Source organism: Macrobrachium nipponense, chromosome 41, assembly GCF_015104395.2.
Source record: "Macrobrachium nipponense isolate FS-2020 chromosome 41, ASM1510439v2, whole genome shotgun sequence".
NCBI lineage: Eukaryota > Metazoa > Arthropoda > Malacostraca > Decapoda > Palaemonidae > Macrobrachium > Macrobrachium nipponense.
The window spans coordinates 40,227,880-40,242,673 of NC_061102.1; the positions used below are offsets into that span (position 1 = coordinate 40,227,880).

General features: G+C 38.0%; 1 protein-coding gene across 1 annotated transcript; it reads right to left on the bottom strand.

Annotated features, from left to right (window-relative positions):
• Positions 1-5,382: 5,382 nt before the first annotated feature.
• On the bottom strand, positions 5,383-7,710 carry LOC135212718 (uncharacterized). Its single transcript, XM_064246412.1, has 2 exons — positions 7,626-7,710; positions 5,383-7,191 (listed from the first exon to the last, which is right to left on the bottom strand). Exons 1-2 carry the CDS (start codon positions 7,641-7,643, stop codon positions 5,824-5,826), a joined length of 1,386 nt encoding a protein of 461 aa, XP_064102482.1. The 5' UTR covers positions 7,644-7,710; the 3' UTR covers positions 5,383-5,823.
• Between the last annotated feature and the right edge of the window lie 7,084 nt (positions 7,711-14,794).

Consider the following 14,794-nt stretch of genomic DNA (forward strand, 5'->3'; position numbering starts at 1 on the left):
TTGATGAGCCAATTTTCCTGACTACCAAATGCACGGCAAAGGAAAATAGAAACAAATAGGGAGAGTGACAAGTATGGCCTGAATTCGAAGAACGAACAAAAACAGAAGCACCGAGAGGGACCTGACGGAAAAAGTGACAGAAATAACAGGTTAATGTTTTCAATTTTAATCTAATTACTTGTTGTTCATCACCTCAGACGTGTTCGTTTTTCGGCCATAAAGAAAAAGGTGGTAGAACATGGGGGAGTGTGAAAGATACCACAGAGGTAGAAGTTTACGAGCGTTTACAAACGTTCCCCGTAGGAAGGTAGTGCCGTCAGTGCATCTCTCGTGGTGCACTGTAAGCATGACTTAAGGTTCTTTGCAGTGTGTCTTAGCCCCCTAGCTGCAACCTCTTTCATTGCTTTTTCTGTACCTCCGTTCATATTCTGATTGCATAGCTGACCAGATTGTGAAAGATGTGTCAGGATGAACGATAAGTTGTAAAGAATTGTAATCCTTTGAGTAAGAAGATTATAATGCGGAATCATTTCACATTATCCTTTTGAGGTGTATGACAGGTTATTGATTGAGAAAATAAGACTGATGGTATAAAAACTGAAAAGGTAAATTTAATACTAAGAAGACTAGACAGACAGCATAAAAACTGAGAAAATAAGACTGCGTAAAGATTGAGAAAGTAAGATGCCTAAAGATTGAAAGAGGACGAGTAGTTTGGCATCGGACCAGGTAGATGTGTGGACAAAGTGTTTGTTTGAAACAGCTTTATGTAAAGTTTTAGTGAAAGGAAAATTGTATCAGTGGCATGCACGAATGTAGGAATAAAAAAGTTTATGATACAATTGGTCGAGATTCAGATGCTGCGTAGGGAGTGATTGGTACTAAAAGCTTAATAATGAAATTGAAGTGTATGTAGATGGACAAGTTATTGATTTGGTACAAAAATGAGTCTTATTCAGGGTTATTCTATGTCTCCACTTTGAAGGTAAGTACTTTTAAGAGAAGTCAGGAAGAGGAAAGAGGTATAAGCATCTCTGTGAAAAAAGAAAAATGATCCAGAATGGAATGTGTAGTTCAGTGATTCTCAACCAGGGGGAATTTCAGTTTCAAGGAGGAAATTGTGACCACAGATTGGCAGACTCAAACGGGCTCTAGGACCACACAAAACTCAGTGTGCATCTGTCCACAATACTGACAGGTCTCACCGGGCTTTCTCTCGGCTAGCTTGTGTGTTTGTGTTAATATTTTGTCACATACTATATGGAATGCACCTTTGAGGCTGACAATTTTGGAAAGGGGGTTCGGGGGAATGACATTCTGACATATGGCGAGAGGGTGCATGGGCCAAAAGAAATTGAGAACCACTAGTGCCGTTGGTGTGTTCATATACGATTCAGTGTTAGCTGATTAAACTACAGAGATTAGAGAAGTCATTTTAAAATACTTAAGAAAGAAAAAAATTGAACGGGAATATTGAACCAAAAAATATATTGTGGGGTAAATGTATTTCAATGGCAAGTTAAAGGGTGTTTACTCTCTCACAGTAGGTGAGCAGAAGAGGAATATCAATGTCAGCGCACGTAGGAACGTCTTAAGGGATTGCGCTTGTGGACATTGAATGCTAATTGAAGAAATGTTGTAGCTGTTAAAATATTTTAGTTATGTATCATAGGTTGTGTACGAATGGTAAAAAGAGATATTTAGAACCTTGACAAAAATGTGGCAACAAGATTAATTTATTAGGTAAAAAGATTTATCAGTATTTTTTTCTTTTTTTTTACACTGGATAGTCACGTGAAGAGAATTGAGGATGATTGATTGGTGTAACGGGTTTGTAATTCGAATCTTTTTATAAGGAGGAGAAGGAAACAGAGAAAGTGTAAGGTGAGGTAAAGTAAAAGGACAATTGGTTCGGAGGGCGGTACTTTTGTTGGCCCATGCACCCTCTCACCATATGTCAGAATGTCATTTCCCCCTCCCTTTCCAAAATTGTCTGCCTCAAAAGGTGCATTACATATCATATGCAACAAAATACTAACACAAACGCCCAAGGTAGGGTGAAGAAAGTCCAGCGTCACCTCTCAGTAGTGCAGACCGATGCACACTGCGTTTTGTGCGGCCCCTAGGGCCAGTTTAAGAACCTTCCAAATCTATGTCACGATCACACCCCCCCCCCCCCGCCTCAGAGTTAACAGTGCATGCAAAGATTAATTGCTACTAGACTTAAGGTTTTGTTATTGCATACATCACCATTTTCGTTAAAAATAAAAAATAAAAACATGTTCCCGTTAAAGCGTGAGGCGAGTTAACTGAATTTTGTAAGAGAATACCAACAATTCTATAATTTTACCACAGTTTTATTCAGCCTGTTGCTATGCTTGATGAAAGGTTATGATAACGCCGAATTACTTCGTAACGACAATATCGGTCTGTGGATTCCCACTGAGTAGCCATTCATACTTTTTTTTTTTTGTAATTTTTTATTTGGGGAGGGTATCAGGCCGCCATCATGAATGCGTACGAGATCGGTGAATGTAACTCCAGGTAAGGAACGCCCTCACAAAAAGCAGTCCCTGGTTACCGAAGGAAGGAACGCCCAAGTTTTTTTTTTTTTTTTTTTTTTTTTTTTTTTTTTTTTTTTTTTTTTTTTTTTTTTTTTTTTTTTTTTTTTTGAGACAAATTGTGTTACGTTTCATTGCAGCTGGTGGTTTTATGGCAGCTGGTGCTTTTTCTGATACTGAAATGATATAAGAAGGACGTTGCATCTTCCACGTTTAGATTTTTTCATAAACCTCACTCGTTCTCATCTGTGTAAGGCATTTTTATCTTGGTGGAGCCTTATTCTTATCAATAAACCTCCCTTTAAGCAGCATTATTAGACGTGAATTGTATGACAAAATATGTTGAATATAGGGGAACGATTTATATTAATACAAAGCGATGAAATAGTTATTTTATGCAGCTGATACATGATGGCATTGACAGACAATTACAGAGCACTCGATTGAGCCCCTCTCAAACCGAGAATATGCCTCTTCTCACTAAGCAGTCATTTGGCAGAGAAAAATGTGGAATGACCTACCTCCTGTCTGAATTATATCTGCGCATAAAACTTTTGGCTGCCGGGTGTGCTTCTCAGACAACAAAACTAATGCTTTAGTCTGTCTATGATTACCACTCTTGACCATTTCCACCTTGTGCAGTGCACTGTGGCTGCAACCTCTTTCATTCCTTTTACTGTACCTCCGTTCATATTCTCTTTCTTCGTCTAATTTTCTTCGACCCTCTCTTAACAATTGTTTAATAGTGAAACTGCGGGGTTTTCTTCCTGTTACACCTTTCAGAACTTTTTGCTCTCAATTTTCCTGTTAATGCTGAATGACCTCATAGGTCCCAGCGCTTGGGCTTTTAGCCAAAATTCTATATTCTGTTTCATTCTTGAGCATTCCATGGAAAATCCATTTATACATAAATGTCCGTATCATCATCCAGGTTTAAACAATGTGTCATTTTTAATGTCTAAATTTCCATAGAATATTATGATAATCCATCCAATAGTATTTGAAAACAGTGGACATTAACCTAACGAATGGTGTATTTACCCTTTAAAATAAGATTTCTTTACTGTAGCATACTGTAGCGCATTATCCTAGTTGGGAGCATTCGAATCAAGATTCTTGCGGGGGGGGGGGGGGGGGGGGTGGCATCTGTAGCCTCAAAACGCGGCTTTTTCAAAATCCTGGTAACGTGTCCAGGTTTCGGTGAGAGACACTAGTACGTGATTCCTCCTCAGTACTTGAAGAAGGAGAACTTATGTGAAACGTCATTGTGATTTATTGTAGCAGACTTTCCTTGATTTCTTTCAAATATCGAAATGAACATATCGAAGCAGGGCATTGTAAATTTAAAGTTACTACTGTAGTAGCTTCGTTTTTTGAAATAACTCCTTCAGTTTCATCATTCATGTGATTATAGCTCTGGTCTCACTACATCTTAACTTCTCTTTAATGGCATTGAATATGTCTTTTCATTGTGGAAGCGTACTTACTGTTGTTAACTGTTTCATGCCAGATTTAATTAAACGGAGTAAATGACAGCTTCAGTAAACCTAGACCCAATCTGCCTGGTATTCCAGTGTTTCGGGTTGAGGGACCTTTCTCTCGCTTTTGTGAATAAAATAGCATTGAATGAATGTAAAAAAAGTTACTATTCTCTTTATCCACTGGATCATGATGCCAAACAAGGTATCTTGAACGGTGTAGTGTATATGTGTGGTAAAATATGGGATGAGGTTTTCATGACATCCCTTTATTCCATAATGGATTAACTTTATAAATAATCATGTTTTAGTGACATTGTTTTGCATGACTGTGGGTATTTGACAATATCTGACGTCATTTCAAAGCCAAGATTCAATTCTGCTGTAATTACTGTTTGCGGGATTAATGGATCAACCCCGGACGATGACGTTCGCTAAGGTTGAGTCTTCTTCATAACAATGGCAGTTAAAATTTTTTTTTAAATTTTATCGGACGTTAAACGGACTTTTCCACTATCATTCCTATATAGTATATGCTATTGGACTTACTTAATAAGGAATTCATGCTTTACTGAATGTTTACAAACTCGTGGTAAGGTGCCACTATTTCACAGTGATAAATATAAAATGTGCAATTTCCTGCCTTTACTGTGAAATTATGGAGAAAGTGTTCCTGGCCATTAACGTTCAGCAGAAGCAAGAATTTTACCGTAAATTGCACAGTACTGATTCACAGGTTCTTTATACTATTTTTGGGGTGTAATTTATTTAGTCATATGTTTTTCTCTTGTTTATTGATTTAGTTATTCATGATTTTGCCATTGTTTTATTTTTAGATTCATTTCTTCTCCTATCTTAACTCTGTTACTTTCAGACTATTCTGGATGATTGTGAAGTAGATAAATACCATTTGAAAAATAGTAATAATGATGCCAAAAGAAGACGGATGTATATCTTGACCGATGGCGAGAGAATGATTTTCCACCGAGATGTACTTTCCTCCACAGTTCCGGATTCATTTGTCCAAAAAATTATGAAATTCAGATTTTAGTGTTAATCCTTATCATAGTAGCACGTGATTGTTTTTAAAGCACATTACTAAATACCTTAATGGTAGGCTACCTCTAAGATCTACGGCATGTTTTGATATTACTCTCTAGTTTGATTTCGACTTTGAAAGATTCCGAAAAATCTTCATCCCGAGGAGCTAAATGGGAATTCTTTGTACAAGATACATAATGGGATTGTGTTTATAAATAACTGAACAGTCCTTTGCACTGTTATTATCAGACCATAACTGTAGACTTTTTTTTTTGTAATTGTGAATGTTGAAAAATACCAGGTTTGTAACAATATTTTATTCAAAACATTTGAGGTATAAAAGTAGGAAATATATAGAGAAATATGTGATTTGTCGTACAAAAATATAAAACATAACAGGCAATAATTTATAACAAAACATGGTTACTGGGTAACGTAACATTGTCAACAAAATAGGTGACTTAGAATTGTGATTAGTACTAGCTTAAGCTGGAACAATGTAGGCATTCGTTTCTGTGTCACAGTTAGATCAATTAACTACAAACAGAATTATCTTATTGCACAGTGTAAGCTAATATTAATCAGCATTTAGAACACTAACTATCAGTTTCATATCAGAGGAAAAACCTCGAAACAAGATTGAAACCAAGGCCTCAGTCATTCTCAACAGAGAAATAATGTTCTCTCTTTAGTTGGTTTTGCTTGGTTACTTTTGGGAGAAACTCATCAAAACATAGTACAGATTATATCAAGTTACCAACTGGTCGGCTTCCTACTAATCGAGTTCCAAAGGGAATTCCTCTTGCAAAACTGCCTCTGCCACCTACTGGAAGACCACCCACAGGTACGGTGGTCGCAGCTACAACACCCCTACGGGTATTTTGAAATCCTCCCAGAAGTCCAGCCCCTCCAGCCAAAGCAGAACCACTAGAAGTTCTTACAGCAAGATTAACAGGAGCACCCTGGCCAACAGTAACTGGTCCAGCTTGGGATGTGTGAACAGCAGCTAAATTTATTGGAGAAAGGACTGCTGGTCTTACACTAGAAGTAGGTGTACGAACACCAACATTTAATGGAGGATGTGCAATACCGTGAACATTAATGGAGCCTTGAGATGACCCAAGAAGAGCAACATTGACAGGTGATGGCCTAGCAGCCTGCAGAGTTATAGGACCAGGGGCTTGATTTCTGACAGCAATATTAATGGGGGATGGACGAGCAGCCTGAATGTTGATGGGAGGAGCTGGGGTTGCTTGCAGTCTGACGCTAACTGGTGGGGCCTGGGGAGCTTGAACATTAATTGAAGGTGATGGAGCAGCTTGCAGCCTGACTTCAATAGGAGCAATAGGAATTTGTTGTACATTAATTGTGGGCTGGGGTGCAGCTTGAACAGCAACATTAACGCGTGGTGGAGCTGGGGTTACGAACGAAATGGGAGCTGGTGTTGCCTGCTGGACACTTACACTGATTGGAGATAAAGGAGCAGCTCCTGTCTGAGCAGATACAACAGGGGAGACAGATGCCACAGTGCTTGTTTGAATTGCAGGAGCAGGAGCTGGAAGTGCGGCAGCAGCTGATAATGATGACGGAAGTACTGGAGCAGGAGCTGCAGCACTACTACCACCTGGTTGCAGGAAACTATGTTCTTCATTAGCTTCATTTCGAACATCAAAACTGACCTGGGGAGCAGCGATGGGTGCAGCAGATGCAGCTGGTTGGCCAATAAGAGCTTCTGTATTAATAGGACCAGAGCCTGAAGCAGAGACAGCTGTTGCACCTGGGTGGACAAAGATCTGGTAGTTAACAGCAGATACCTGAGGGGGAGGAGAGCCTGCTGGTCGCTGATTAGACAGGGCCTGGAAACCCAAACCCTTATCAGCATAGATGGTTTGTCGCCAGTGCCCATCAGCACCTAATGAATAGTAGGACCCAGAAGTGTGGCCTGCTTCATCCCGTGTTGATTGGTGTCCATGGAATGTTCCATGTTCAGGTGAGGCTACGGCATAAGCAAATTGAAATGTGTCGTCTGAATTACCTGGGGTTTCTTCGCTAGAGTCATCGTCTCCATCAGCCGCAGGATGTGCCCAGGCCACGACAAGGACACTTAATACCTGTAAAGGACAATAGGGTTTAATAGTGGTAAAGTTTTTAAAACGGGTGTTTAAAATAATACATAAATGCAATACAGGCTCTAGGTGTTTCGAAATTAGTTGAAAATGTCAACAAAATTATATATTAAAGTGAAAGCAGCATCCTTAAACATAAAAGTGAGGAGAGGTGCGTATCAACAAAACCAATATCTAGCTTATCTTCAGAGTCTGAAGTGTGTTTTGGTAACATTTTTCTGGAAACTAAAAATATTTTTCCTTAAAAATGTTTTGACACTGCATTCAGTAAGCATAAAAGAAATTAATATACTAAGTTCTCGAGAATGTCAGAGGAGATGAAAACCATTATTTTCCTTGGCTTAGCAGTCAACTAGGTTTTTGGCACACTTTCGATTAACACCGGGACCATTTGGAACTGCCCCTGGAAGCGCACTCACGAGAAAAATGAGCTTCATAGCGGATGGAAAGATGAAGAGGAGCCACAGAATTGGCTTGCTACTAGAAGAGGAAGAAGTGAGAGTGATGCCCTGTGCCTGGATCACCGAAGTTTATATACGCTGTCAGCGGCAGTGCGTTAAAAACTGGATCGGGCGAAAAATGGCTGCGTCGGCTCTCAATTCAACTTTCACGCAGGGGAGAATTTTGCCTCGACGGCGAACAGTAAAGGTGAGGGAATGTGAGCGGATTGTTTTATGTGAGGCCTCCCTTCGCCCACTTTCTTCATTCTGAGAAGGTGGGACAGGTGCTGGGTTCGTTCGCTCAGCATTTCTTGTTAATCACTTTTTTTTTCTCGAGTTGTTGAACGGAAGAATCTAAGAGCACATGAAAAAATGTCTTTGTAAATAGGTTAGCAGCAATTTTTTCCGCTTTATGTAACAAATGGGAACGCAGTGCAAACAATCATAATACTATGACGACGAGAATTTAAATACGAAGCAAAGAAAGCCTCTGGCCAAACCTTCACTCTCTTTGGAATTACAAACCTGTTTCAATGTTCAAGGAGACCTTGACTAGAAACACATTCCTCAGTATTTTCGTGCATTTATAACATTCGCTACTAACGTAGTCATCTATTTATCTATCCATCTAGCTTTCTGTGTCATAAAAATCCATTGTTTCGTGATACAATCGGCAATTAATGTCATTTTGCAAAACATCAGGTTACTAGATAGTTTTGATCACCCCAGCAATTACCACTTCGGTTTACACATTAACATAAGATGTCTTAGGGTGTTAGAACTCTACAGTCTACAAGATGCTCCTGTCATTTCCTTAATTTGATCCTCTCTCTCTCTCTCTCTCTCTCTCTCTCTCTCTCTCTCTCTCTCTCACTATATATATATATATATATATATATATGTATATATATATATATGTGTGTGTGTGTGTGGTGTGTGGTGTGTGTGTTTGTTTGTGTGTGTGTGCATATCTTATGTTTATGCTTCTTAAAAGCTGGGTAAACTTGTTCCTAACTAATAAGGAGAGAAAGAGTATGAGGTAATATGTAACCATTAACTTTTAATAACAATTACTTCGACATCCGTTTGGGAGATAATCGAATTGTTTTCGATACAAATGACATTTTGATGAAGAGCCTCCCCCGTTAAATTTCTCGATGTAAGTGATCTTCTTAAAGGAATGCAAAAGTAGTGAGAGCTATTCAATTTTGGTTAGTTTTCTGCGTCGGTAGCGTTTGGTGTTCCGAAATTACTTGGTTTGCCAGATAACAGTGGTCATTTAAAACAAGAATATAAAGAGCTTTTGATTATTCTGCATTTATGTTTTTCATGCCGCTAATTTCTCCTATTACACCACTTTTGCCTGTCTTAATGAGCTTGGCAGATGGGCTGTTTTATTTGGTTGCGCTTAATTTACAAGCAGCCACCTTCTGCTATGTTACTGTCTTTTGCAAAAGCGTTTAGAGTGAGCAGTATACTGTTTAACAACTTAATGTATTTTGGGCTTGCTTTTATTTTTAATAACTATGCATTATATTATTGCTGGGTCACGTAATCTTTAATTCGCCTTAGCTGTGAAGAAGGTCTGTTAACCTTTAAACCTTAGATTTCTACATTTAGTTGCATAGCATTGCTTTATTTTATTGCTTTTCAAATACCAGTATCTCACCACGCGAATTTTGTAGCATGTATGATTCTATTTTTATGCAAAATATGACTAAGATAACCTCCATGACATTCCAATGTCCTGGAGTCCCTAGTCCCACGTTTTAGGGCAGCGGTTGTTAACAGGGGCTATCCATACCCCTTGGGAGTATGAGAACCACATGCTGGGGGTATGAGACTTGATCTCTGGATATTTGTATATAATTGATTTTAATGTGTCAGTGTGTACATGAGTACATTTTGTAAATAAATAACTATACAAAACTATAAATGCTTTTCATTTTCTTGTATGTTGTATTCCTAGCTATTCATACCTAAAGCGTGTATTAAACTAAGTATATCAAGTTATATTGTCAACAATAACTTAAGTAGACTTAAGCAAAAGGGGGTGTGGAACTATACTGGGCAATTCATTGTGGGTCTGGAGTCATCAAAAGGTGAAGAACTCCTGCTTTAGGAAATCATCCGCCGCCGGTAAGGATCCTGCTTTGGTCATCTTCCAACACGTGAGTCAGTTGAAGAATAAACAGTTCTTGAAGCGGTAGGAAGTATATCATCTCTAAGAGATAGAGGAAAATAAAATAAATGTAGTCGTAACATATTAGGACCAGTAAGAAATTGACAAGGCTTGTTCATCATTCCATTTCGACTAAAGCGTTTCTTTTTTAGTTTGCGTCGTTTATTTCTTCATTCATATATTTATTTATAATTCATCCGTTTATTTATAAATTTATGTAATTTGTTGTATCCGCGCTGGGTTTCTTTCACAGGGCTTTAGGAAGTCCGATCCTTTGGCATCTGCGCTAAGAATAGCGAAAGAGAAATATCAAAGGTAAAAAAATTATATTAGTGAAGAGGAGTATAGGAGCAAATTGTTCTTGTGAAGCAGACATGAAAAGAAGAAAGAATGAAAATGATCACTCGATGGAAAGAAGACCAACAAAACAAACAAACAAGATGGAGCAAATGAGCTGAGCAAGAGTCGTGCTTACTATGTACTAAGGCTGTGTTGTCTCAGTTCGTGTCTCTGCTTTCACATTCCTTCCCGTAACCTTCCCCTTGGCCTTCCAGCTCCCGAGACCGGTTTCCCATATGCGGTTCTTTCTCACTGGCAGCAACAAAAACGCACAAACGCATGCACGCGGCATCCCAACTTGTAAGCTTTGGAATTCCCGAGCCTAACCTCCCAGTAGGGCACTTTGTCAGCTTGACATGAGTAACCAATTGCACCGGGGCTGGTTTTGAAGTGCTGCTACCTTTTACCAATCTTTTCTTTCTAATTTATTAATATTGGCTCATTGTACATACATCATACCAATAATTATTATTATTTGTAGTAGTAGTATTTGAAACGAGCGTACATTCTTCTTGAAACAAGCCATATGGTCACGTATTCGTACAGCAAGTTCCCATTATAGAATACTCCATATGGGATAAAAACAAATAGTATATGTACAATAAAAGGGAAAAAATAACATATTTATAGATAATTGGTATCAGAACATGCAAGTGTGATTAAGTAATTAATAACATGATTATTATAACAGTTAAAACCTTTTATATATAAATGATAAATTAATCAATACGTAGAGGAAAGAGTTTGATTTCATACTCGTGCAAGGAAACTTAGGTCTAGGATTTTGGAAGACCATGATATTAGGCTATAGCAGAGCGTAAGTTGTGAAAACACTGGTGCTATAACTATTTGGAATAAGGTGCCTAAATGAAGCACCTGAGGTGACTCAACACTCGTTTATAATCGAAGACTAATCCGACCAGTTAAACAAACCTTAAATGAAAGCAGAATACCTGAAGAGAAAGAGAAAGACCACTTTATGTAACGCTAACCTTGCACACTCATGATACGAAGCTACCTGGCTTGACCCCTAACGCATGTAAAAGCCACTGTCATGCACCAAGAAAAAAAAGATTGGAAGAGAAGTCCGCCTTAGAGAAAGAACAGGTAAAGAATGGTCAGTCATAGTACATGGTACGGTTTTGGAGTAGATCCTGGTAAGTCTGATAAGCTTTCCTCGCTTTCGCTTACTTGGGGAGTAAGCCTACAAACTACTTGGTTGTTGTTGTTGTTGTTGGATGGTTAGGAAAGCCTAAAAAAGGTGTTTCGCTTTGAGTTAAAGATAAAGGAATTTCAGGGTAGGATATCTATTATTAGAATGATGTAAAAAATAAATAATGTGCATATTAAACAGTAAGGAAATATTATTTTTCATAGAATATAGCTTATTTATTTTAATTATCGTTGGTGAAACAATGCTGTATTTAACCATAGATTTTAGCATACGTCCCGAGTAAGCTGATGGTCGGATCACGCCTTGTTCTGATTCAGTCTGATAATGCTACGTTTATGTATTAATTTCTGAGTGAAGAATAGACCTTAAGTATCATTGCATTTTAAAGTTATCCACACGAACATACACACACACACACACACACACACATACACACACACAACAACACACCCACAAACACACCACAATATAATATATAGATATATATATATATATATCTATATATATATATATATATATATATATATAAATTATATATAAATATATATCTAATAAAGGAGCCCATAAAAACACCAAATTGTAGAGAGAAAAATACTATATTTCAGAGACTGCTGTCTCTCTCTTCAGGTATATGAATGAGAAAAGTTTACAGAAAAGGTGGTATTTATACCAAGAGATTCGTCCACAAGTAAGCCAATTTAGGTCACCCCCGCTGATAATCTTCCTTTAATCTTCTTAAGCGTTGGTTGAATGAACACTGCGTCGACGATGTCCGAGGTCCAATTCCCTTTTGAGATGTTCATTACCTGCTTCTCTTTTATTAAGGCCGATTCCATCATTTGACTCTTGTACCGGCAGTTGCTGCTATAAATTACACGTGACATATTCCAGTTTATTCTATGGTTATGTTCATTTATATGATTGAAAATAGCCGAGTTCTGTTGTCCATACCTAACTGACCGTTTGTGTTGTATTAATCTCAGTTAGGTATGGACATGAACAAACTCGGCTATTTTCAATCATATAATGACATAACCATAGCATAACTGGAATATGTCACGTGTAATTTATAGCAGCAACTGCCCGGCTACAAGAGTCAAATGATGGAATCGGCCTTAATAAAAGAGAAGCAGGTAATGAACATCTCAAAAGGGAATTGGACCTCGGACATCGTCGACGCAGTGTTCATTCAACCAACGCTTAAGAAGATTAAAGGAAGATTATCCAGCCGGGTTGGGTGGGACCTAAATTGGCTTACGTTGTGGACGAATCTTCTTGGTATAAATACCACCTTGTTTTCTGTAAAACTTTTCTCATTCATATACCTGAAGAGAGAGACAGCAGTCTCTGAAATATAGTACTTTTTCTCTCTACATTTTTGGTGTTTTTATGGGCTCCTTTTATTAGATGGAATTCTGTTGTTACAGAACACTTTTACCAGTCATATATATATATATATATATATATATATATATATATATATATATATATATATATATATATGGAAGACCTTCAGGAACATCATCCAGGTGCACAACCTTGCAAACGAACTGCTGGATCCAAATAAATAAGGTCCTGAAAAAAAAAAAATAAGGTACACAAAAAGCATGCATGAAATTTTAAAAATTAGTAGAAAATTTGAAATTTGCAGTTACAATTTATATGTAGTCGGGTCATCATGTTTATTATTATATAAAGTTATCTATGAATGAGATTTTGAATATATGATACACAAGATATGTGTACTGATATACATGTTTTCTTCTCTTTGTTTTGGTGCTTTTGTTCTAGTTTTTGAGCAAAAAATGAGGTATGGATTATGGACAGTCTTCATGAGTGAGTGCAACAGAATACAGTGTATTTAAGGTTTACTGTGTTACTTACCTTCCTTTTTCTGGATGGTCATTGCTGGTGATCAAGCAACTTACGAGCTGGCTATGACCATCAAGGAAGCTCACCTTAATAAGTTCAATTAAGTGGTTTTACTCATTGGTGGATTTCATCAAGCCCATAACTTTATGAAGGCGATTGTGACGATCATGCATGAAAATTATATGAAAGATATCTTGGTTAATGCAGGATTTTGCACAGAGAGCACAGTTAAGAAGATATTTGACAGCAATACCGAGTACTATCTATCGCTTCATGCTCTCTGGCTGATCTCCGAGGCTTTGTGGTGACTGATGTGGCAAGTCGAGAGTGTAGATAAACTTCCTCCCTCTCAGGATGGATCGAAGACTGCTGTCTGTTGATCCATCGCCAGCCATTTAAGGAAGACACTAAGTTTGAGCACATTGCTGACTATTATCTAGTTGGCAGGGTGAATGATATATCACCTGGCACAGCAAACATTCACTTCTGTTATGATCGTTACCAGTCACTAAGTCTGAGGCTACAATAACAAAATCACAGAACAGGGAAAACTGGGACTGTAGAATACTCAAATCGGTGTCGAAGGGCAAAGCCCTTAACAAAAAACAATCTTTTTATAACCATTGATAACCAATTCCACCAAGTTCAAAGAGGGCATTCTCAGGCAGGACTCACATTTATATATGGTAAGCTTAGATGTCGAATCCTTATTTACAAACGTCCCGGTAGGAGAAACTATTGATATAATATTAAACAAACTTTTTCCTGATCAAGATGCAATCTTTAATCATTTTAGTTGAGCGTTTTTTAAACAACTTTTAGAACTGGCCGTGCTGGACACGACCTTTGTCTTCAATGGCATTTTATATACGCAGACTGAAGGGATGGCCTTGGGATCACCATTGGGTCCAATTTTAGCTGACTTCTTTATGTGCTCCCTGGAGGAGCGCATAATGGATGAATGTCCCATTAGGTTCCTTCCCCTATTTTATCGGAGATACGTTGACGACACGTTCGCCTTATTTCGTTATGAATCCCATGCAGAGTCCTTTCAGGAGTTCGTCAACCGACAACATCCAAACATAAGGTTTACTGTGGTGAAAGAGGTAAATAACAGGCTTCCCTTCCTTGATCTCATTGTTTCCAGAGGTGACTCAGGCTTTTACACAGGTGTGCATAGAAAAAACACATTTACTGGTTTGGGAATGAATTTTCACAGTTCGTATTTCTTTAATTTTAAACGGAACTCTATTTTAACCCTCCTCCAGAGAGCTTATACTCACTAATTATACTGGATGAGCTTTCACGACGAAATATCCTTTCTGGTGAGATATTTTAGTAAGAACTGCTTTCCTTCACGACTTTTTTTTTCAGATCTCTAAACAAACTGCTAATGGAAAAAATGGTGCATTCAACACCTGTATCTACTGTTCCGAGACTGAAGATGTTTGCAAGTTTCCCTTCCGTGCATGATGATGCCTTCAGGAGAGCATGCACATCCATTATTCAAAAGAGGTTTCCGGCTGTTGACTTGAAAATTATCCCCAAAAATCCCTTGACTATTGGATATCTGTTTAGTAG